A 22,279-nucleotide genomic window follows, 5' to 3' on the forward strand; every position below is an offset into this window, starting at 1 on the left:
AGCCATGCGGACTGGGGCAGCCCCCACAGAAGGAAGCAGACGAGATCACTGCAGGCCCACTTTTGTCCCGGACATGCATTGGTGACAGCCAGCAAGCTCCCCAGCAGAGCCCAGGACGAGTGAGAAGAGACTCGGAGCCAGGGCGTCTTCTGCGGGGCAGCGCCCTTGGTGGCACTCCCTGGACCTGCATGAATGGACAGGGTGGAGCCCCTCAGGACCAGGTGGGCAAGAGGGCTGAGGGCAGAGGGGCCGCAGAGCTGGGGGTCATTCGAGTCTCCCCCAGCCCAGTGGAGGGCACGCTCTCACTTGGACACTCGGCAGACTCTGGGGGCCACGCCGGGCAGTGGGGCCAAACTATCCCCAGACGAGGCCACCAGCACCTCCCGGACAGAGCTGCGGAGCAGTCTCTTCAAACAAGAGACCACAACCTCTGACAGCACAGAGGAGCCCAGAGCCCGGGCACCGACAATGCGGGGTTCACAGCATCCAGCCAGGAGTTCACGCAGCAGCAAGACCTGTCCAGCAACAGACCAGGGTGACAGGTGATGGACAAGGGCAGTCCAAGAGCTGGTGTGACCATGATCCAGATCCAAAGGGAGCCAGGAGCCAGCGCGGTTGATGGAGCAAAGCCTGAGATGGGGTTCCCTGCCCGAGGAGCACATTGGAGGCAGCACGCAGGCCAGGGCCGGGAGCTCCTGCAGTGCTGGGCCCTCAGGCCCCCCGAGAGCACAGACCAAGTCCCGCTGCCTGCCTGACAGGGCTGCGTAGACCTTTCTCGAGCTCCTGGGGACGGAAGGCAGGGGCTTCACTCCAGGAACTCTGCACTGCAGACAGAGGGCGTCATCTGCCATATCATAAACAGAGGGCGTTGCACTTCCAAGCCAGCAGCCACTGCAGCCACCCCCAGCAGCGCCTCCCCGCCGAGGGTCTCAGGGTGGACAGTCCAGGACTCTGGCCTCAGAGAACGGAGGTGCCCATCAGATGAATGATCTCAGTGAGCCCAGACTCCCACCCGTATCTTCCCAAGTGTGGAAAAGCACTAAGGTCCTTAACCCGAGGTGTCTGGGTTTAATTAACAGTGACCTTTTGATGTCCCAACCACCTGGCCTTTGTTGCAGGCGCTCCTTTGTACCCTGGTGCCTCTCACCTGTTCAGAGCCGTCTGAGAGGCTGCATCCTGGGCTAGGTCCACAGAAAGTCCACCACATAAACAGCAACCTCAGCTCTGATGCTGTGCCTTGTTTCCAGCCAGGACTGGAAACGCGTCTGTCCTTCCCATGGGTGCTCACACACTTCCGCTTGCCCCCGGTGCTTGCTGCCCGCTGACCAGGGTGTCCATCTGTTTACTAGATGGGAGCCCAGGAAGCACTTTGCAGGGACTTGTGGCTCTTGGCTTGAGCTGTTGAGATGTCTGCCCTCCCAGGCCTCAGGGCGGCTGTGAGAGACGGCCCCTGGACCTCAGATGCCCTCCTGACCCCCACTTCTCTCCTCAGCATCCTCGAGTGCCAGGGCCTCCCCATCGTGAACGGGCAGTGTGACCCCTACGCCACAGTGACCCTGGCGGGACCGTGCAGGCAAGTACAGCCTCAGCTGCAGGGTGGACAAGGTCGCTGAGGCGGGGCTTCCCTCCGGAAAGCAGGTGGGCCAGGCAGGCTGTGTAGGTCTCACATCCTTTTGTTTCCTTCATGGCCTGAAGTTTGTGAGAACAAAGCCTTCCTGTTCTTCACGTGGGTGTCTCTGATTTGCATACCGTCTGGTGCTGGAGACACAGCCGCGGGTGGTTGAGGCCGGTGGTCTGTGCCCTGGAGGGCCGGGTGGCCCAGCCTTGCTGGAATCAGTGTTTTCCATCCGATCCTTCCCTTCGAGTGCAGGTCGGAAGCGAAGAAGACGAAGGTGAAGAAGAAGACCAACAACCCGCACTTTGACGAGGTGTTTTACTTTGAGGTCGGTGTCAGCAGCACAAGCACAGTCGCCGCCCACACCCCAGGGTCTTTGGCAAGAGGGCCCTTGGTCACTGCTGCGGGGCGTTCTGGGGTGCTGTCCCTCACCTGGAGTCCCGCCCACCCTGCAGCGTGAACCCGCAGGAGCTCCTTCCTTGCTTAGGCAGGAACGCTGTTTGCTGCTTCCAGTTTGACCCGGTTTTGTGTTGAATGCTGACAAATCAATACTTTCCAAATTACCAAGACTGTGGGATTTTTTGGCTGGCTGGGTTTGGGGTTTTTTGCTCCACCCACTCTCCCCTGAGCAGCAGAGTGAGGCTTATTTCACCACAAGCAGTGAGGGTTTTGGGGGTGGAAGTAGTGCATTCAAACGAGAGCCCCCAACTGCGCCTTAGAACCAGAACCACCAGTTGGCTGGTGGGTGAGGGCCAGGCTGGCACAGAACTGCCAACCACTGGCTCAGAGGTGCCAGTCCCAGTGCCAGCTCGAGAGGCCATTGTCCCCCACAAAGGCCACAGCAGGTGAGCATGAGGGTCTCTCTGCCATCTCCATGGTCCACTGCCCAGCACGGGGAGGGCAGAGCAGCCGTGCCCTTATGCGGCCACCATGGCATCAGGGCTCCCAGAGCAGAGTGGGTGTGCCACCCTCCAAGGGGCAGTGGGCAGGGCTTTTGGAGTGGGGCTGGAAAGGGTGTGCATGGAGCGCTGGAGCTATAGGAAATGAAATGCTAGGGTGGAAAGGTGTAAGGGGACTTTGCAGATGAACTTGGAGGGATGGGTCAGGATGTGCGGCAGTCACTGGACTCTTCCACCTGGGCCCTCAAGAGGATGGGCAACGGCGGCTGTGGAGACCTCGAGGCACAGCCTGAGAGCCTGAATGAAGAACCGGTGCCGTCCTGGGATGTGCTTGTTGTAGCCGGAAGGAAACGGTGGCCAACCCTCCCTCACAGGGTGCATCTGCAAGGGTGTGCAGGGGGGAGCCAGCGGCCAGGGGCAGCGGAGGCCTGACACTGTCTCCGTGCCCGCAGGTGACCAGGCCCTGCAGCTACAGCCGCAAGTCCCACTTCGACTTCGAGGACGAGGACGTGGACAAGCTGGAAATCCGGTGAGTGAGGGTGTTTGGGGTCAAGATTCCCACGCAGTGCGCCTGGGCTCCTGTCTCCTGCTGGATCCTTGTTCTGTTTTTAGAAACTGGGCAACATCTATGATAGTTTATGGTGAACGATGTTGGATCGCGACCTCCAAAGATTTAGCTTCAGGACCAGGGACCAGGCTTGATCACTCAGAGCTTTTGTGTGGCAGAAGTTTTATTGCAGTGAAAAAGGAGAGAGAAAGCTTCTGACACAGACATCAGAAGGGGGATGGGGATGCCCCCCCACTAGTCTGATCAAGGCTTTAAGTGCTTTTGCCAGACTCACTCCCACAACACACTCTGAAGACAGCAAGGTTAGTCAGAAGGTTCCTGTTAAGAGGAAGAAACTAGTCCTTGAGCAAGGTATTGTTATATAATCATTACTACAGAGCTTAAGGAAAAGCATGCCTTTGAGCAAGATGAATTGTTTGTATTGTTTAAAAAGCTAGTCTTAGAGATTGTTGTCGTAACAGCTCAGAGTTTAAGAGAAAATGTCTATGTGACTAAGACAAAGCAATGTAGAGAAAACGTTTGTCCCTTTTTCTCCTCCTCAAGGGCCCTGGACTCCTTATCAACCTACCTGAGATTTAGCTCTCATCTGTGGGCAGAAACATTAGTTTTCCATATCATTGTAACACGAGGGCACTGGATGGTGGCTCGAGGCCACATGGTCTGTGTCCACTTCGCAGTGTCTTCCCGGGTGCAGGGCAAAGGTTCCAAGCCCCTCCGTGTGTGAGGCCTGGCCTGGCGCACGGATCCACTGCTTCAGTGCCCTGCGGTGGGGCCTCTAGTGCAAGGTCCGGCATCCCTCTGGGCATCGCCAACCCTCTTGCCTCCCTGGCTGCAGCTCCACCCCCTGTGTCTGGGGACAGATCATAAGCCTGAGTCTGGGGTGGCCACAGTGGGTCTGACCACCATGCTCATGAGAACCATAGGGCTTCTCCAGATTTGACACAGTTTAAGTTTGCTTTCCTGTGGGTCAGGATTTCCCTTGAAGCCTGAGGTTCTGACACTCAGTTGGGGGCAGGCTGGGGTCTGTCCTGCAAGCCCAGCCTCCATGTAGTGACAGGCCGTGGGCTGGGGCTCTGGGCAAGCCTTTCTCCCTCCAAGGGCCTGAGCGCTTAGACCTCAGGCTTCAGCTGTGCTCAGAGTGGCCTGTGGGTCTGTCCTGCCCCAGCTCTGGGCTTCAGGGCTCCCATTGCCTGGGCACCTGGTAAGATGCCCCATGCCTCTGCCTTCCAGGGTGGACCTGTGGAACGCCAGCAACCTGAAGTTCGGGGACGAGTTCCTGGGGGAGCTGAGGGTCCCACTGAAGGTGCTGCGGCAGTCCAGCCCCCACGAAGCCTGGTGAGGCCCCCACGGCCTGGCAGCGTCTTCTGCGCAACGGTTACCATGCCGGCTGGGTCTCCCTGGCTGTACTCACGGCCCTGGGTGCCAGCAGATAGGCCCTCAGGTGTCCTGAGACCAGGACCACCCCCCTGCCTCCTGCCTCGACTCCAGGCTCCTAGGCCGATGGGTCAGGTCACCACATCACAGGGAGGAAGCAGACCCCAGGCTCGCAGGCTGAGCCCCGAAAGTGGCTTCTCTGCCCTGGCCCACCACTAGGGGGCGGCAGGTGCAGATCACTCGCCTCACGCCAGAGCCCCCTCACCTGCAAACATGTGGGCAGACGTTGGTGCTGTGCCCCAGGGAGCATCCGTCCCAGGAAACTGGAATTCCTGTTTCGGTTCCCAGGTGGCCCTGCTTGACCAACAACCTGGCCTTGGGGCGGGGCTGGACGGGAGGCCTGCAGGTGGTCACTGCCTCAGCCACTTCATACCTCAGGCCGCCTGGCATAGGCACTCAGGGCAGCTGGGCGCTGCAAGGCCATGGGTGGGCTGGGAGGGCAAGGGTATCCATCAGGAGCACTGCTGGATGCCCCGTACCTGGGGTCACCCAGCCCATAGTACGAGCCCTCCCGCCCCACTAATGTCCATTTCCGAGGGTCTTTCCACCCGGGGCTGCTCAGTGATGGCCATTTTCCAGGGTCAGTCTCTAGGGTGAATGGTTTTACTGCAGAGTCTCCTGCACTGTTCACGGCCCTGCCTGTTCCTCCCACCCCCACACCCCCCTTCTGAGTCTGTGGCTCTGTGATCAGCCTAAAGTGAGCGACCATGGGGGCCGCCCCCCATGCAGACTCTGTGGGGGCATCAGGTGGGGGACCCCCAGGTGCAGGGACTCTGTGGTGGGGTCAGGGGGCGGCCACTGAGGGGTGGGGACGTGCAGGGGGTGTCCTGCAGAGTGTCCGCGAGTCCCCTCGCCGCAGACACTGACCCAGCCCGTCAGGAGGACCGCTGCAGCAGGGTCCCTGGGGAGCGGCGGCCTCATGCTGCCTGTCCGTGTGTCCCACACCAGGTACTTCCTTCAGCCTCGGGACAACGGCAGCAAGAGCTTGAAGCCAGGGGATCTGGGCTCCCTCCGCTTGAATGTGGTCTACACGGAAGACCATGTTTTCTCCTCCGACTACTACAGCCCCCTGCGGGACCTGCTGCTGAGGTCGGCGGACGTGGAGGTACCTGCATGGGCCCCCCACGACCCTGCCCGCCTCTGCCCGACACCTGGTAGCCTGGTAGCCTCCCCCAGCCCTGCCCCTCAGCCCAGACCTCCCAGCCTGCCTAGTGCTCGGGACCGTCTGTGTCTCCCTTTACTGGGAGTGGGGACCCCACAGCCCACAGGAGAGCCACGGGAACCTGCACACTCCCACATGGGAGCCACGGGAACCCTCACACCCCCACATGGGAGCCACGGAAACCCCACAGCCCACAGGAGAGCCATGGGAACCCACACACTCCCCACAGGAGAGCCACAGAAATCCCATACACCCCACAGGAGAGCCACAGGAACCCCACAGGAGAGCCACGGGAACCCGCACACTCCCCACATGGGAACCACGGGAACCCCACACTCCCCATGGGAGCCACAGGAATCCCACACCCCACAGGAGAGCCATGGGGACCCCACACCCTCCATGGGAGCCATGGGAACCCCCACAGCCCCCATGGGAGCCACAGGAACCCCCACACCCCACAGGAGAGCCACGGAAACCCAGCAGGCCCAAGACTTGCGGTTTCTCTGACTGTGACCCCAGAGTCGCGGGCGGGCCCTCTGCACAGTGGCTGGCGCTGCGTGTGGGCGGTGGGCGGGCACCTGGAGCGGGCTGGGCAGGCGGGGGCTCACTTCCCGCACCCTGCCCAGCCTGTCTCTGCGTCGGCGGCCCACATCCTGGGCGAGGTCTGCAGGGAGAAGCAGGAGGCGGCCATCCCGCTGGTGCGGCTCTTCCTGCACTACGGCCGGGTGGTGCCCTTCATCAGTGCCATCGCCAGCGCCGAGGTCCGCAGGACCCAGTGAGTGCCAGCTGGGCCCTAACCTCTGGGGTCCCGGCCTGACGAGGGGCTGGGTGGGGGCCCAGGCCGCCGGAGGGGGCCACGCGGACTTCACCAACACGCTGGCTCTTTTACAACTGTGCCGTTTCTGCTGGAAACGAGGTAGGGGGAAGGCGAGCGGGGAGCTGGGTGCCTGGGGGCAGCTCAGTTCTGAGGTCGGGGCTGTGGGGTCAGCAAGAAGCCCGCATTAGGGGCCGGGTCCCTGCTCCCCAGGGCCTGCCGCTCTTCTGGGAGGTGGGCTCTGCTGGGACCAGCGGCTCAGAAAGATCCATACGCATCTGTGGAGGTGTGTCGAGGCCACCCTTTGCCCCTGGTGCTGTCCTGAGTCCCTGAAGACCAGATGCGGCTCTTGAAGTGCAGGGCCCTGGGGGCCCTGTGGTGGCCATAGCGGTGGGGCATTAGTTACTCAGCAGGCAGGTCTGGAACCCTGGCTGCCGCAAGGCGTTCGTTGGTCAGGGCAGCCCCCCACTCCCTGGATGCCTCCCTATCCATGCTGTTTTCCAGGGACCCCAATACCATCTTCCGAGGGAACTCGCTGACATCCAAGTGCATCGACGAGGCAATGAAGCTGGCAGGCATGCAGTACCTGCACGTCACCCTGAAGCCCGCGATAGAGGAGGTGAGGGCCCGCGATAGAGGAGGTGAGGGCCCGCGGGGGCAGAAACCCGCGATAGAGGAGGTGAGGGCCCGCGGGGGCAGAAACCCGCGATAGAGGAGGTGAGGGCCCGCGATAGAGGAGGTGAGGGCCCGCGGGAGCAGAAACCCGCAATAGAGGAGGTGAGGGCCCGCGATAGAGGAGGTGAGGGCCCGTGGGAGCAGACACCCGCGATAGAGGAGGTGAGGGCCTGCGATAGAGGAGGTGAGGGCCCGCGGGAGCAGAAACCCGCGATAGAGGAGGTGAGGGCCCGCGGGGGCAGAAACCCGCGATAGAGGAGGTGAGGGCCCGCGGGAGCAGAAACCCGCAATAGAGGAGGTGAGGGCCCGCGATAGAGGAGGTGAGGGCCCGCGGGAGCAGAAACCCGCGATAGAGGAGGTGAGGCCCGTGGGAGCAGAAACCCGCAATAGAGGAGGTGAGGGCCCGCGATAGAGGAGGTGAGGGCCCGTGGGAGCAGACACCCGCGATAGAGGAGGTGAGGGCCCGCGATAGAGGAGGTGAGGGCCCGCGGGGGCAGAAACCCGCGATAGAGGAGGTGAGGGCCCGCGGGGGCAGAAACCCGCGATAGAGGAGGTGAGGGCCCGCGGGGGCAGAAACCCACGATAGAGGAGGTGAGGGCCCGCGGGAGCAGAGGCCGGGCGCCCCCGGAGCCAGAGCCGTCGCCGCCACGCCAGCCTCTCCAGCCTCCCGAGGGGGCCGCCGAGCATCCCAGCGTCTCCCTCACCTTTCAAATTAGAAAAATACTTCAGAAAGTCCGTCATTCCGCTCAGACAGGAGGACCCACGGGAAGACACCTCCTTCCCTGGTCCTGGGGGCTGTTTCTCTGGGTCCCCTTTCCGGGAGGGGCATTTCCTGAGAACAGTTTCACAAGAAACGGGTCCTTTGCAGTTGAGAGGACTGAAGCTAGGTTCCGGTTTGCTCTGTGGACCAAGCCCTGAGGGCGCCTTGAGGTGACCCGTGAGTGAACCCGTGGAAGCTCACAGGACCTCTGCCCACCTGGGCCCCAGTTCGGCTCACATGTGGCCTGTCCCGAACGCTCTTTGTAGATTTGCCAGAGTCACAAGTCCTGTGAGATCGACCCCGTGAGGCTGAAGGACGGCGAGAGCCTGGAGAGCAACATGGTGAGGCCTGGGACGGGCGGGGCTGCGGGCCCTGGGCGCCTGAGCTGCAGCGCTGTGGGCCCGGGCGCCAGCCGCCGCACTCCGCCCCAGGCCCAGCCCGCAGCTCAGGCGGATCATGCTGTCTGTACCTCTGAGGAGCCCAGAGGGGTCCTGGCCTTCAGAGGTCACATCCTGTGGTGCCATCTGTGGGCCCTAGGTCAGCAGGGGTGGGGCCACAACCCGCCCCTCTGCCCTCCCTGGTTGGGCGCGGGGTCTGTACTCTACGGCACGCCGGTCCTGGCCCGTGGCGGGAAGTCTGTTGCCCGAGGGCCCCGGGCAAATGGCTGGCCCCGCAGCCCCGGGTGGCTGGGTGCAGCTGGCACTGCCCTGCACCTCTGCAGGAAAACCTGCGGCAGCTTGTGGACCGCGTGTTCAGCGTCATCACCAGATCGGGGGTGAGCTGCCCCACTGTCATGTGCGACATCTTCTTCTCCCTGCGGGAGGCGGCCGCCAAGCGCTTTCAGGGTGAGTGCTCGTGGGCTCCTTGTGGAGAGGCCTCAGGCCGCAGAGGACTCACAGGCCCCGGCCGTCGCTGCAGGGCGGGGTCAGCCACCACATGGGGGGCTCCCTGTCTGCACCCCCAGCTGTCCCCTACCGCGTCTACACCCCTCTGTCTACACCTGCCCCTGGGGGAGCCAGGCCCCAGCCCTGCCCGGGGAATTGCAGCTCACAGCCGAGCTTTCTCCCAGTGGCTCCCATTTTCTTCCCGGTTTCTCCCTGTGGCTCCAGAAGCGCAGACGAGTCTGTCTGTCTGTCTCCACCACAGATGACCTGGACGTGCGGTACACAGCTGTGAGCAGCTTCATTTTCCTGCGGTTCTTTGCTCCAGCCATCCTGTCCCCCAACCTCTTCCAGCTCACACCCCACCACACGGTGAGTGAGCCTCAGACACAGCACACGGGAACTAGTCAGCCAGACCCGCCCAGCCACCCTGACCCGTCCAGCCCTCCTGACCCGCCCGGCCGCCCTAACACGTCCTGCCCCCCGGACCAGCAGGACATGGGATGGTGCTGCTAGCTGAGTAGGGGAAGGTAAAGAGATAGCTCCACGTGGTGACTGGGTTATGGATGAGCCACAGGCCCTCAAGTCCTTATCTCCAGGAGGTGCTGAGACATTCTGATCTAAGTCACGTCATTAAAACCGTCGGATGGTGTGACCAGGGCTTCAGCTGAGGGCTGACGCCACCCCACCCCTATGGGAAGACAGAGTATTCCTGACCTTGGGTATATTCAGTCATCAGGCCAGGTGGTCAGCATGGACTTTTGAACTCCCGCCATGACCGTGAGCAAGGCCCATGCCCTCATGGGCAAAGTGTCAGGCGGCCCCTGCTCTTGGTGGGAAGCCCAGGGTGATGGCCCATTCCTGGGTTTGAGTCCAGCCTGTGAGCGGTGTGGGGGGCGAGGGGCCCCTGGGCAGGGTCCAGGAGACGTGGCCAGAGACCTGCCCCTTGGCTGGCAGCAGTGTGTGCAGGTGGCCCGAGGGCCTGCCTCTTCAGCGGTTCCCAGACCAGACAGGCAGAGGTGCTGCAGGGACCTGCGAATCCAGCACTGTTGGGTTTAGCTGCTCCCTCACGATGACACGCGCGACGGGACAGCTTTTAGGGGTGTCCTCCCTTTTGTTGGTGGCAGTTCTGGGCTCAGTCACAACTCGTCTGAGAGACCGTCACCTTCTCGTCTCTGGCAGGACCCACAGACATCGAGGACGCTGACACTTGTTTCGAAGACCATTCAGACTCTAGGCAGTCTGTCCAAGTCCAAGTCCGTGAGTCACTGACTTTAATTCTCGTTCCAACACGGAGGAGGACGTGGAGTAATGGGGTGAGGAGTGTCGCAGCGTGGCCTCCCCACGTGGGGCTGTAAGAGCGCCCTTTGGGAGGAACAGAGCAAGGGCAGGTGCGGTGGCGTCCCCGAAGGCGTGACGTCCCCCGGGGCAGTGATGTCACGTCACCTATACAGAGTGACCGTCCCGTTGGGCAGTGAGCTCACCTGTGCGTGGTGACTGTCCCTGCAGGTTGTGATGTCCCCCGTGGGTGGTGACGTCTCCTGTAGGTGGTGACATCCCCTTGGGGCTGTGATGTCACCTGTGCATGGTTACTGTCCCCTGTAAGTGGCTGGCACTTCCACTGCTGTATGTGGATATGCAGATGTGTGCCCTTGACGGCAGACACTGCCCAGCCCCACTGCACAGCTGGGTGTTCTCAGCCTGAGCGTTTTAAGGAAGTTGGGGTGCCACCCAGTGACCAAAGCCTTGTCCACACACAGCTAGAGGCAGCCCCTTCTTCCCCAGGCCCAAGCTCATTCGTCTCCGCTTCACGGGGGCTCCCTCGAGACTGAAGTGCAGGGCCCAGAAGTCTACACGTGAAGGCAGTGGTGCGGGTGCTGGGTCCTCCATGCATGGCCGGTGACATGGCCCGCTCCTCAGAGGTGGGCCCATCGGGCTCTATCGGGAAAAGGTTGAGCCGCGACTCACAGGGCCCCCGCCCCTGCCCTTCTACTGAGTTCACAGCCCTGCGTGCCCCAAGCCCCCAGTCCTGCAGACAGCAGCCCCTACAGGCCAGTCAGCTTTCTTGGAACCTAAGTGACACACAGAAGCAGGCCGAAGCCCCATGCTCCATCCGTCCGTCAGCCCAGCATCTGTCAGCCGAAGCAATGAGCGGGCCCCTGCTGGGCTGAGGTCCGCACAGACCCCCTTGTAATAAAGTGACTCATGTGGACAGAGGCCCCCAGGTTCCTCCTGCCGTTGACCTGACTCCTGAAAGTTAGGACCTCCCCATCCCAGCAACACATCTGGGAGCCAGATGCCCTCGAGGAGTGTTGAGTCGTGCGTGACAGGTCTCACCCAGGACCAGGACCCCTTGTAGCTGGCATTTTAAGCACAGCTTGAGTGGAGCCCCTCCTGTGGCATGCGGCAGGCCTCTGCGGCAGAGGGGCCCGCGCCCCACGCTGCTGGAAAGAGATGCCAGCCCCTTGTGGTCAGCCCCGAGCTAAGGCTTGTCACGTCCACGTTCCAGGTCTTTCAGGTTTGGGCCAGGCGACCTCAGGCTCCATTTAAGTGACCTTTTCTGTTTTAGGCCAGCTTTAAGGAGTCCTACATGGCTGCGTTCTATGAATTCTTCAACGAGCAGAAGTATGCTGATGCGGTGAAAAACGTAAGTCTCAGCACCCATTGCACAGACTTAGAGGCTGAGCTGGGTGACTCATGGGAGGCTGAACGGAGCAGGGAGGCCCCGTGGGGCCAAACCCAGAGCTGGGAGGGAGCCAGGGTGGCTTCGAGCTCCGGGAGAAGGGAGGAACCTCCGCGAGTCACCTGGGGCCTGGCGGCTCTCAGGAGCAGGAGCAGCTCTGGGTGTGGGAGACCTTCCCAGGAGGGGCGGGCTCGGGTGGGACCCGGCCTCTGTGGTTCCCTGAGGGGCTCTGCCTACACCCGCGCTCAGACCCGCCTCTTCTCTGGCTGCAGGAGGAGACGCAGGGTGCTAGGGCAGTTCTCGCAGTTACCCCATAACTGTCTGCTTTCTGTCCCACTTCAGTTCCTGGATTTGATCTCATCCTCCGGGAGAAGAGACCCCAAGAGCGTGCAGCAGCCCATCCTGCTTAAGGAAGGGTGAGGCAGCGGGAGGGAGGCTCGGGGCCAGGGGGTCTGCCCGCGGGGCCAGGGGCGTCCAGAGCTGCCTGGGGCCTTGGACTATGGCTCTGAGACTCCTCAGGGCTGCTCCCCTGTGCTTATTCTCTGCTGAGGCTGCGAGGGGAGGAATGCCCGTCTGCGGGCGGGGGGCGGGGGGAGACTGAACGGCCCCCAAGTAGTCAGGCTTCTGCCCGGTGGCTCCCGCACCAGAGTCTGAGGGCCCTGCCCTCATCAGCCCCCCAGGCAGAAGCATCCCCCGCCGGGGCTCAGAGCGCAGGACACAGCCCAGAGCAGCTGGCTTTCTGCTGTCTCTGCCTCCAGAACACGCTTGTCGGGGCCGGGACCTGCTGCCACACTGGTTCTGGGAGCAGCTTTAGTCCACGTTTTCAGGGCAGGAGGTGGGGGCTCCTTGTTGGTGCTCTGGTGGACCAGGGTTGTCAGCAACTCTGAACCTGAGGCTGACAGTTGACACCAGCACAGGAGCTAACCTTCTCAAAAGCAGAAGCCTTCATCCTTTGATGCTTAAATCCTCTCCCTTGGAAAGAGGACACTGAAACCCGCAGTCTGCATCACATGTCACAGGAGTGGAAGTGGCGAGCTGTTCTCATTTCATGACTTTGGCCTGCGGGGGCGGGCAGGCGGGTGCCCTGGCCCCAGCCCTCGGCCGCTCACCCACCAGCCTGTCCTGTTCATGACAGGTTCATGATTAAGAGGGCACAAGGGAGAAAACGATTTGGGATGAAGAATTTTAAGAAAAGATGGTTCCGCTTGACAAACCATGAATTTACCTACCAGAAAAGCAAAGGTAACAAGAAAAGGTCACGTTTTACTTGTTTTCACATATTTTATTCCAAGGGACCAGAGCCTCACCTTGGGCCCCACAGGGGTCGAGGTTGCTTCTGCGGTGAGCACATCCTTACACGGGAGGCGGGGGCTCTGAGAGGGTGGCCTGGGTGGCTTGGGGAGCGGTCGGCCCTCCGCGGCTGAGCATGGGGGTCAGGGTCTCGGGGTGGACACTCACGTCCCATGTGGGTGGCCTGGTCTGGATGGTGGGCATCTCCAGGGGACTCAAGGCCCGTGGGAGCCTGCGGGGGGACCAGTTCCTCCTGGCGCTCACGGCGTGCTCTGCTGCAGGGGACACGCCTCTCTACAGCATCCCCATCGAGAACATCCTGGCCGTGGAGCCACTGGAAGAGGAGTCCTTCAAGATGAAGAACGTGAGTCCCAGCCCCTACCCACCCGCCCCAACCCCCTGCCCCGGGTCCTGGTCTGCTCCTGGACCTGTGAAGCAGAGAGCCCACCCTGCCTGTTGGGTCGGCCAGGACCCATGGGGTTTCTCTCAAAGTCAGCTTTGGGTGGAGGCTGTGGGGCCCTCTATCCTGATGGACATCCCACAGGTCCGCCTCTGCTGACCACCCGAACGCTGGCAAACAGCTTGGGGACCCCTGCTTTGCCTTTGCTCCCCTGACACTGTGGGGACCGTGGGGGTGGGGGACAGTGCCTGAGTTCTGCCCAGTGAGCACCTCCACACGCTGGGGAGGAGGAAACACGTGCCCACCTCTGCTGCATGGTCACCGCGTCCCTCCTATCCCCCTGAGAGGCTCCAAGGGGGGCACAGGGTCCACACTGGGTGCCGGGACGACCTGCTCTCCGAGGGGCTGGTTTCCGGGGGGCAGGTCCCTGCAACCTCGTGCGGGCACAGTGGGGTCCTAGCGCTGCATCCCACCCACCTCAGCTATCTTCCCGAAGCGCGATCCAGGGGCTTTTCTGGGTTGTCTGTTTTCCTCAGAAAATCTGCACACGCAGGCCCTGTTTATCCCGAGTCTGCTGCCGTCTCTCCTCTCTGATTCCGTTCCTAATTTTTAAAATATTTTTTCTATTTTTTCAGTTCCATTGGAGTATTTTGTGTAAGTCATGTGCAGTTTTTTTTGAAGGCAGATGGGGTGTAAATACTAATAGATAAAACTTGAAATTCTACACACAGTTCGCTGGTCTTCCTAAGAGACCCCGACTGTGACCAGGAGGGTGGCGGACAGCGTGGGCCCCACCGTACAGCCGTCAGTGGGCGAAGCCCCCTCGGGAGTGTCGGCATCTGCTCAGCGGCCCCAGCCTGAGCCTCTCTTCTCTGAGGCTTCTCTCCGTGTCCCGAGGGCTGGGTGGACAGAGAGACGGCCCCACTGGGGTCTCCCTGAGGAAGGTGGTGGCCAGGACACCCCTTCATCAGGTGGATGGAGTGGGCAGGAACCACCTGGCCTGGCGGTCAGCGCCTTGCACCCTCTGCAGAAGATGGTCATCCTCAGGGTGGTCACAAGCCAAGCAAACGACAGGCGCGGCTCAGCAAGGGGCTCCGCGTAGTTGGTTCCCCTTTATGTGTTGAGTCATCATGGTTTATGATTCGGGGGATGGTCTGGTTGAAGGACCCTGAGGAGGCCTGACCAAGGATGGTCATCTGGAGCCCTTTGCACAAAGGACACTCCCGTGAGGAGGGGTTTCGTTTCAGTGTTCAGACAGGTTGCCTCCCATGCCCTTCGGGGCACTGCTGGGGCCTCGGTGGGCTCAGCAGGCTGCCCTCTAGGCTCTAGGCGTCTGGATCCTCCGAGGTCACTGAGCGCCCTCGTGTCTCGAGACCACTCCTCCAAGACCATCCCGAGGAGGAGGACCTGGAGCTGGCCGGGAGCTCGCCCCCTCACGTGGGGGCCGGCCCGGGCCAACCATGGGGCCCCAGACCCGCCTCCCCATCTTCACATCACTGCCCCGAGCTGCTGCCGCGAGCCCCTCCAGGCCAAGTGTCCGGTGTCCGCAAGCCCCTTTCCCGGCTCACAGACCCCAGCCAAGTCTGGTCTGCCCACCCCACGTCTGCCTGCCCCCCCGTGCTGGGCCCCTGCAGGAGGTCTGGTTTGCATAGCTGCCTCCAGCCGCACAGGGTGGGCCTGCCTGGCCTCTGTCTGGTCTGAGGCCGGCCCCATGGCCACAGAGGGTTAGGTATTGGCCAGACGGATGATCAGAGGCAGCTGCTCTCATCCTGCGCTGGCTCCTTACCTTGGCTTCCTGCCCCGCCCCTGGGGCGATCTAAAGTGATTTCTTGGGCTGGGAGGCCCAAGGCAGGTGAGAGGGTGTCTGTGGGCCTGAGGGAGGTCAGCGCCCTTGTCCTGCTGTGTGTGTGTCTGCACAGCATCACGGCCCCTCCCAGGCCGGTGACAGGTCCCCCCAGGATGGGGGCAGCCCGCTCCCAATGACCAGGGAGGGACACAGTGTGGAGCCGTGCCCTGAAGCAGCCGGAGCCCCTCATTCCATCGGGTGTAGAGTGATTCCTTAATGATAATAATTAGAAGAACTATTATGAGACGTATTCAAGGAAATTCCTAACTTCAGAGTCCTCTTCTCCTGCTGCCTCCCCAGAGGTGGTTCCCATGGGCTAACTATAGGCCAACGTCCTTCTCCATTTGTGAGACGTTTTTGAAGGCTGTGGTGTACAGGCCCTATCGGAGGGTCCAGCCCATGAGAGTGCCTTCCTCCACGGTGTTGCCTGTCGGGGATGGAGCTGTATACAGACTGTGCGGTCTGCAGCCTGTGCAACGGTGCTTGTGTGGGTAGGGCCGGCCAGGGGAGCCTTGGCTATTCACTCAGGAACCTGAACTCCAACTCCTCCGGGAATCCTTCAAATCCTGTTCTGTCTTTCCTCTCTGGGCACACCTTCCCACCTTGCAAAGGCCACCTTGGACTTTGACATCCTAACTCTTGGCCACCTGTGCCCTTTGACCAGTCCAGCCTGACAGCCCTCCCAGGGTCAAGCCTGCCGACCTCCCTGCCCTTCTGTGGGTGGCATGGCTGTATGCTGGGAGGTCCCAGCCCTTGCTGCTCACTGTCCCCAATCAGCTCAGTTAACTCCAGGCGGCCCATCCAATCACAGCTGGAGGACCGTTTACCTAGAGGTTCTCTCCTGACCCTCGCTAGGCCTCCTCCCTCACACAGCCCCTGTGTTCTGAGTTCACTCTTGTCTTTCTGGCTGGCTAGATGCTCACAAGAGCAGAAACTCCGTTTGGGCCACTGAGTCCCCAGTGGACAGTGCCTTGGGCTCAGGAATGTTTGTTGAGTGAATAATAAACAGGAAAGGCAGCAGAGGCTCTGAGAAGCCTCAGCGGAGGCTCTGAGAAGCCTCAGAGGGACATAACATCTGCCTGGAGGGCGGAGGAGGGGCCCTTGGAATGGCAGGCCAGGAGGGGCACCTCTCAGATGGACAACAGCATGTGCGCCGGTCCCGAAGCTGGTCTAGGGACGCAGATGGGAGGATGGACAGGTCTGCTGGGGCATGTCTTGCACAAAGCCCGTCTCACTCAAGGAAGGAGGAGGCCCAGGGAAGCTGGCACTCTTGTGTAATGGCCACATCCATTTCGGCCATCCTGGGGGGCAAGCCGGGTCCTCATGGTGCAGGCGGGGGCTCTGCCGTGCGCTCCCCTGAACCCTCCTCGCTCTCAGATGTTCCAGGTCATCCAACCCGAGCGGGCGCTGTACATCCAGGCCAACAACTGCGTGGAGGCCAAGGCCTGGATCGACATCCTCACCAAGGTGAGCCAGTGCAACCAGAAGCGCCTGGCCGTCTACCACCCGTCCGCCTACCTGAACGGCCACTGGCTGTGCTGCAGGGCTTCCTCAGACACGGCCGCTGGCTGCTCCCCCTGCACTGGGTAGGTCGTGGTCGCTCGGTGCCCAAGCCCCAGCAGGCATCGGTGAGGGGCCGGGTCCTCCGTCTTTAGGGGCCGCTAAATGACCAGCATCACAGTGAGCCTCCTCTCTCCCGGCTCTCGGCAGCGGCCTCCCAGCAAACATCCAGCTGGACATCGATGGGGACCGGGAGACTGAGCGTATCTACTCCCTCTTCAGCTCATACATGAGCAAGCTCGAGAAGATGCAAGGTGAGGGGGGCTGGGGGGAGCCAGCGTCGCAACGCTGGGGCAGAGGAGGCTTCTGCAGGCTGGGTGGTGTTCTGGGGGAGTTACTTTAGTAACAGCTTCTGTGGGTAGTTTTAAGATGGCATTTAGCTTGCAGCCTCTGAACTGCCAAATTCTTGAGAAGATCCTATGTCTTAGTAATTCCCACGCCCCCAGAGGTTTCATTCTTCTGTGTTTTCCAGAGAGACATGAGCATGTATGTGGGCCCGTATGTGTCTGTGTGTGCATGAGTGTGGAAACTTGTGTGTGTGTGTGTGGACCTGTGTGAGTGCATGTGTGCATGAGTGTGGACCTTGTATGTTGTGTGCATGAGTGTGGACCTGTGTGTGAGCCAGTGTGCCACATGTGTGGATCCATGTGAGTGTGTGTGCACGAGTGTGTACCTGTATATATGTGTGTGCATGAGTGTGGACCTTGTATGCTGTGTGCATGAGTGTGGACCCGTGTGTGTGTGCTTGAGTGTGGACCTGTGTGAGTGCATGTGTGCATCATTATGGACCTTGTATGTTGTGTACATGTGTGTGGATCCATGTGAGTGTGTGTGACGAGTGTGTACCTGTATATATGTGTGTGCGTGAGTATGGACTGGTATGTGTGTTGTGTGCCTGAATGTGGACCTGTGTGAGTGAATGTATACATGTGTGTGGACCCTTGTGAGTGTGTGCACATGAGTGTGGACCCGTGTGTGTGTGCATGAGTGTGGACCCGTGTGTGAGCATGTGTGCACGAGTGTAGACCTGTATATATGAGTGTGCATGAGTATGGACTGCTATGTGTGTGTGTGTGTGCCTGAGTGTGGACCTTGTGTGTTGTATACATGTGTGTGGTGTGTGTGCATGTGTGTGGACTGGTGTGTATGTGTGTACATGTGTGTGGACCTTGTGAGTGAATGTGTACATGAGTGTGGACCCGTGTGTGAGCGTGTGTGCACGAGTCTGTACCTATATGTATGTGTGTACATGAGTGTGGACCCGTGAGAGTGTGTGTGCACGAGTCTGTACCTGTATGTATGTGTGTGCATGTGTGTGGACCCATGTGTGAGTGTGTGTGCACGAGTGTGTACCTGTATATATGTGTGTGCATGTGTGTGGACCCGTGTGTGAGCGTGTGTGCACGAGTCTGTACCTGTATGTATGTGTGTACATGAGTGTGGACCCGTGTGTGAGCGTGTGTGCACGAGTCTGTACCTGTATGTATGTGTGTGCATGTGTGTGGACCCGTGAGAGTGTGTGTGCACGAGTGTGTACCTGTATGTATGTGTGTGCATGTGTGTGGACCCGTGTGTGAGCGTGTGTGCACGAGTCTGTACCTGTATGTATGTGTGTGCATGTGTGTGGACCCGTGTGTGAGCGTGTGTGCACGAGTCTGTACCTGTATGTATGTGTGTACATGAGTGTGGACCCGTGTGTGAGCGTGTGTGCACGAGTGTGTACCTGTATATATGTGTGTGCATGTGTGTGGACCCGTGAGAGTGTGTGTGCACGAGTGTGGACTGGTGTGTGCTGGGCTGCATCACAAGAGGCAGATGCAGGACGGATCCCCCAACCGTGCCCCGGGGCCAGCACTTCTAGAGCTGGGCTCGGACAGTCTGCCGTGGGCCCTGAAGCCCCCGGAAGGTGCCTGGAAACAAGGCTGTCAGAGTCTTCCTTCTCGTCCCCTGGTTTGGCCTGGAAGTGTCCGTGTGGCCCGAGGCCTGGAGGGGGCCTTACCCTGCTTTGACGGGCACACAGTTGCCTGTCCGTGAGCTCCGCCTGCTGCTCAGGCCCGCCTCCCTCTGCCCAGCACCGCGCTGCAGACCCCTGCGCCCCTGCCCCTGACGCATCCCCAGTCTAACACCCCGTGGCCTGTGATGATGACAGTCATCTCAGAGCCCTCCACCTGTGATGCACACGAGCCTTGAGAAGCAAGGCTGGTGTGACTCCTCCCCACACCCGGCACACAGGAGCTTCTCGGTACCTGTTTGCTGGACGGATGGATGGACAGACGGTCAGATGGAAAGGGGTCTTGAGCACCCCACCTCCCTCCTGGGCAGCCCTGATCTTGACAAGCAGGGTTCACAGGATGTCAGTAGAGTCAGGGACCCTGCCCCCGACTTCATGGAGGCACCAAAGCACTGAGTCACTTTCCACAGTCTTCAGGCCTCTGCCTGGAACCTTGGTGCTTTCTTGAGGCCAGTAGTCTGCCTTCAGAGGCTCTCATCCCTTTGGGATCTTGTCTGTGTTCACCAGACTGCCCTGAGCACTCAGCCCCTGGGCTCGTGACGTACCACGGACGCTGCCCTGGAGAGGCAGCCTCTCGGGGCTTGGAGGTGGCTGTGTCACTATCCCCCATCCCTCTCACAGCACGGACCCCGCGCAGTGCTCCCCTGGGGCTTGGTGATGATGCAACCAGTGCCTCGGGCGGGCAGGCCCAGCACAGGGCTGGCAGGATCCCTGCTGGTCAGAGCTGTGCAGCCGGGGTCCTGGTGATGGTGACTGGCCGCCCTTGCTGTGCCCCAGGCACAGACCTGATCGTCGGGGCCTGGGGAGGGCTCGGGGTGACTCTAGACACAAAGCAGCGCTGCACGCAGGCCCAGGGCCACCATCCGCCCAGAGATCGGGATGGGCCTGGCCTCCCGCCTCGGGGCGCAGACTCTGCCGCGTGGCCGGGCCTGTGGGTCTCTGTGTCCTGCGTCACCTGGCTGTGGGGCGTCCTCCTGACTTTGAGCCTCTGACCCCCGTCGTCACCTGGCAGCGTCCACCTCGCCGCCCTCTGGTCCTCAGGATGTGGCTGGCCCATCGGCAAGTCCGCCTGTTGGCCTGTCCCACGTCTGCCCTGTGCTTCTCCTCATTCCTGGAGCTGTTTATAAAGCCATGCCCGCTGCCGGCAGGCCTCAGCACGCAATCCAGCGCTGCCAGGCTCGGTTTTGGGACCCTGTTAAAGAGGAGCGGGTGAGCTCCCTGGCCTCCGGATGCTCGGGGTCTGTTTTCGGTGCAGTCATGAGTCTGGCGTCTGACGTTGGGCTTAGAATTAAGACCTGCTCCCCGAGCCTAGTCCTGGGAGCTCCTCCTGGCCTCTCCCAGCACCCTCCCATCACCCTGGCTGTGCTCCCTGATGCCCTGGGACAGTGCAGTGCTGCTGCTACTCAGTCACTTCAGTCCGACTCTGGGCGACCCTATGGACTGCAGCCTGCCAGGCCTCTCTGTCCGTGGGATTCTCTAGGCAAGACTACTGGAGTAGGCTGCCATGCCCTCCTCCAGGGAATCTTCCTGACCCAGGGGTTGAACCTGGGTCTTCTGCATTGCAGGCAGGTTCTTTCTCACTGAGCCGCCAGGGGAGTCCCGATGCACAAACCTTAATTCAGAGCCACGCTGGTATCCCCTGCGAGACCAGCTGGCACATCACTCACCAGGCAGCGCCGACTTCCTCCTCCAGGAACCAGCCCCACCGACCAGGCTGCTCCACGGGCTGCATAAAGTCACCCTGTGAAGCGGTTCACGCAGCCCCCATCCTAAGGCGACCTGGGTCTCCCTGCCTGTGCCCCACCCCCGTCCATCTCCCCAGTGTGGTCCTGCCGTGACTCCCATCCTGCTGTCAGCAGCCCCGTCTGCCAGCAGGGCTCCCTGAGGCTTGGCGCTTCAGTGACTTGCTCACGGCCGAGCAACTAGCACAGCAGGGCTTTGGGGAAGAGATGCAGGCCCACCAGGCGCGGGCACGTCAGCCAAGTGTCCCCCCGACCCTGGTGCCCCCAGGTCTCTGCTTCTTTATTCTCCTCACTCCACGTCCCCTTTCCCTTGCAATGTTAAATCTGCTCGGTTTCTCTTTGCACAGACTCGTGGTTTCTCAGTGAGAATCAGGCGATTCCTTCTGCGTTAGTAAAGGCAGTGAAGCTTTGTGTGACCACAGTGATGAGTAATGGTGATGATGGTGGCGATGGACGCGATAATGGTGATGTGATGCTGGAGATGGAGCTGATGGTGGTGACGAGCTGATGTTGACGATGAGGCTTATGATAGTGGTTTCGGTGGTGATGATGATGGTGGTGGTGATGCTCTGCATCATAGACCAGGCTGAGGGACCTGATGCTGGCTCACCTGGGCCAGGCACCAGGAGTGCAGGACTCAGCTCAGGTGTTTGTGGTCAGATGGGGTCCTGGAGGCCACAGCGTGGTCTTCAGCAAGAGCGAGGTGGTCTTAGGAGAAGTTACCTATTGAGCAGGTGAGGCAGTGTGTCCAGTACAGATTGGCCAACAGAAGGCTTTCTTGACCACCCTGTGCCCTGTGCGTACCCCTTGTGGGGCATCCTTATAAAAGTGGATGGAGCCCAGCACCCCTTCTCAGGTGGGGTTTCCTTGAGCACATCTCCCCAGACTGACTGACCCTGCTTGGCCCAAGCTCTACAACAGAGCCAGCTCACCCCAGAAAGGGTCTGGGGCCTGGTGCTCAGCGTCGGACCCTCAGACTGAGGTGCCTGGCGGCTTCCAGCCCCACGGGTATCTCTGCAGTTCAGGGGCGGCCTGACTCGTAGTGGCTTCTGTTTTGTGTGCATTTGCACAAGCAGTTGGTCCTTCCTGGCGTGCTCTGGGGTGGCCTGTCTGGGCCCCCCACACTGACCTCAGCCCTCCCTGGCACTGCAGAGGCCTGCGGAAGCAGATCCGTGTACGATGGGCCAGAGCAGGAGGAGTACTCCACATTCATCATCGACGACCCCCAGGAGACCTACAAGACGCTGAAGCAGGTCATCGCCGGGGTCGGGGCCCTGGAGCAGGAGCATGCCCAGTACAAAAGGGACAAGTTCAAGAAGACCAAGTACGGAAGCCAGTGAGTATGGGGTCTCGGCGGTGCAGGGAGCCGGGGCAGGGCTGCCTTGGACCACCTGCCTGCGGACAGGGCAAGCTTCTTGCCTCTTTCAGAGCAGGTCTCTCCGGACTGTGTCCTGGAGCAGCGCCTTCTACCCCTACCCCCAGACCCTCAGGCCCCCAGGCCCCCTGCCTCCCGAACCATTTGCTTCTGAAATTAGGCTTCTGTGGGCCAGCGGCCCTGCCTTCAGGAGGCACCTTCAGCCTCTCTCCAGGCTGGCCGTGGACCCCACCCCATGTCCTGGGAGGGACGGACGGCGGAGACGCAGACTGAGCCAGCCGCCTGCACTCAGGCAGCTTAGCCAAGGGTCCCTGCCCTCCTGCTGAGTGTGGGGGGATGAGAGTCCATGAGCAGTTGCAGCCCGCAGACCCATGCAGAGCTCACCCAGCACACACCTGGCGTGGGCCCAGCCCCCCTCCCTGCTCCCCCTTCCTTCCAGGGAGCGCGTGGGTTTGGTTTGGGAAGGGAAGGGGGCCTCTGGAAGAGACCCCGCCTCTGGCCAGGCTGCAAGGGTGCCCAGCATCTCCAGGGATGCCGACCGCGTCTGCTCCCGGCTTCACAGAC

The 22,279-nt window shown here is 61.0% G+C and overlaps 1 protein-coding gene across 3 annotated transcripts in view; it reads left to right on the plus strand.

Moving 5' to 3' along the window:
- Positions 1-22,279, plus strand: part of RASA3 (RAS p21 protein activator 3) — a 107,016-nt gene that overhangs the window by 82,951 nt on the left and 1,786 nt on the right. For all 3 annotated transcript variants that reach the window (XM_055426760.2, XM_055426757.2, XM_088842556.1), the window contains 18 exons: positions 1,493-1,573; positions 1,871-1,943; positions 2,967-3,043; positions 4,313-4,417; positions 5,465-5,621; positions 6,305-6,453; positions 6,997-7,111; positions 8,194-8,268; positions 8,649-8,772; positions 9,074-9,180; positions 9,991-10,068; positions 11,378-11,455; positions 11,834-11,907; positions 12,627-12,733; positions 13,063-13,145; positions 16,405-16,613; positions 16,738-16,841; positions 21,493-21,676. In XM_055426760.2, the coding sequence (XP_055282735.2) occupies positions 1,493-1,573; positions 1,871-1,943; positions 2,967-3,043; positions 4,313-4,417; positions 5,465-5,621; positions 6,305-6,453; positions 6,997-7,111; positions 8,194-8,268; positions 8,649-8,772; positions 9,074-9,180; positions 9,991-10,068; positions 11,378-11,455; positions 11,834-11,907; positions 12,627-12,733; positions 13,063-13,145; positions 16,405-16,613; positions 16,738-16,841; positions 21,493-21,676 (1,980 nt within the window). The remainder of the gene's footprint in view (positions 1-1,492; positions 1,574-1,870; positions 1,944-2,966; positions 3,044-4,312; positions 4,418-5,464; positions 5,622-6,304; positions 6,454-6,996; positions 7,112-8,193; positions 8,269-8,648; positions 8,773-9,073; positions 9,181-9,990; positions 10,069-11,377; positions 11,456-11,833; positions 11,908-12,626; positions 12,734-13,062; positions 13,146-16,404; positions 16,614-16,737; positions 16,842-21,492; positions 21,677-22,279) is intronic.

Source organism: Moschus berezovskii, chromosome 13 (assembly GCF_049115385.1).
Source record: "Moschus berezovskii isolate FMDL1 chromosome 13, NW_MosBer_1.0, whole genome shotgun sequence".
Classification (NCBI taxonomy): Eukaryota; Metazoa; Chordata; class Mammalia; order Artiodactyla; family Moschidae; genus Moschus; species Moschus berezovskii.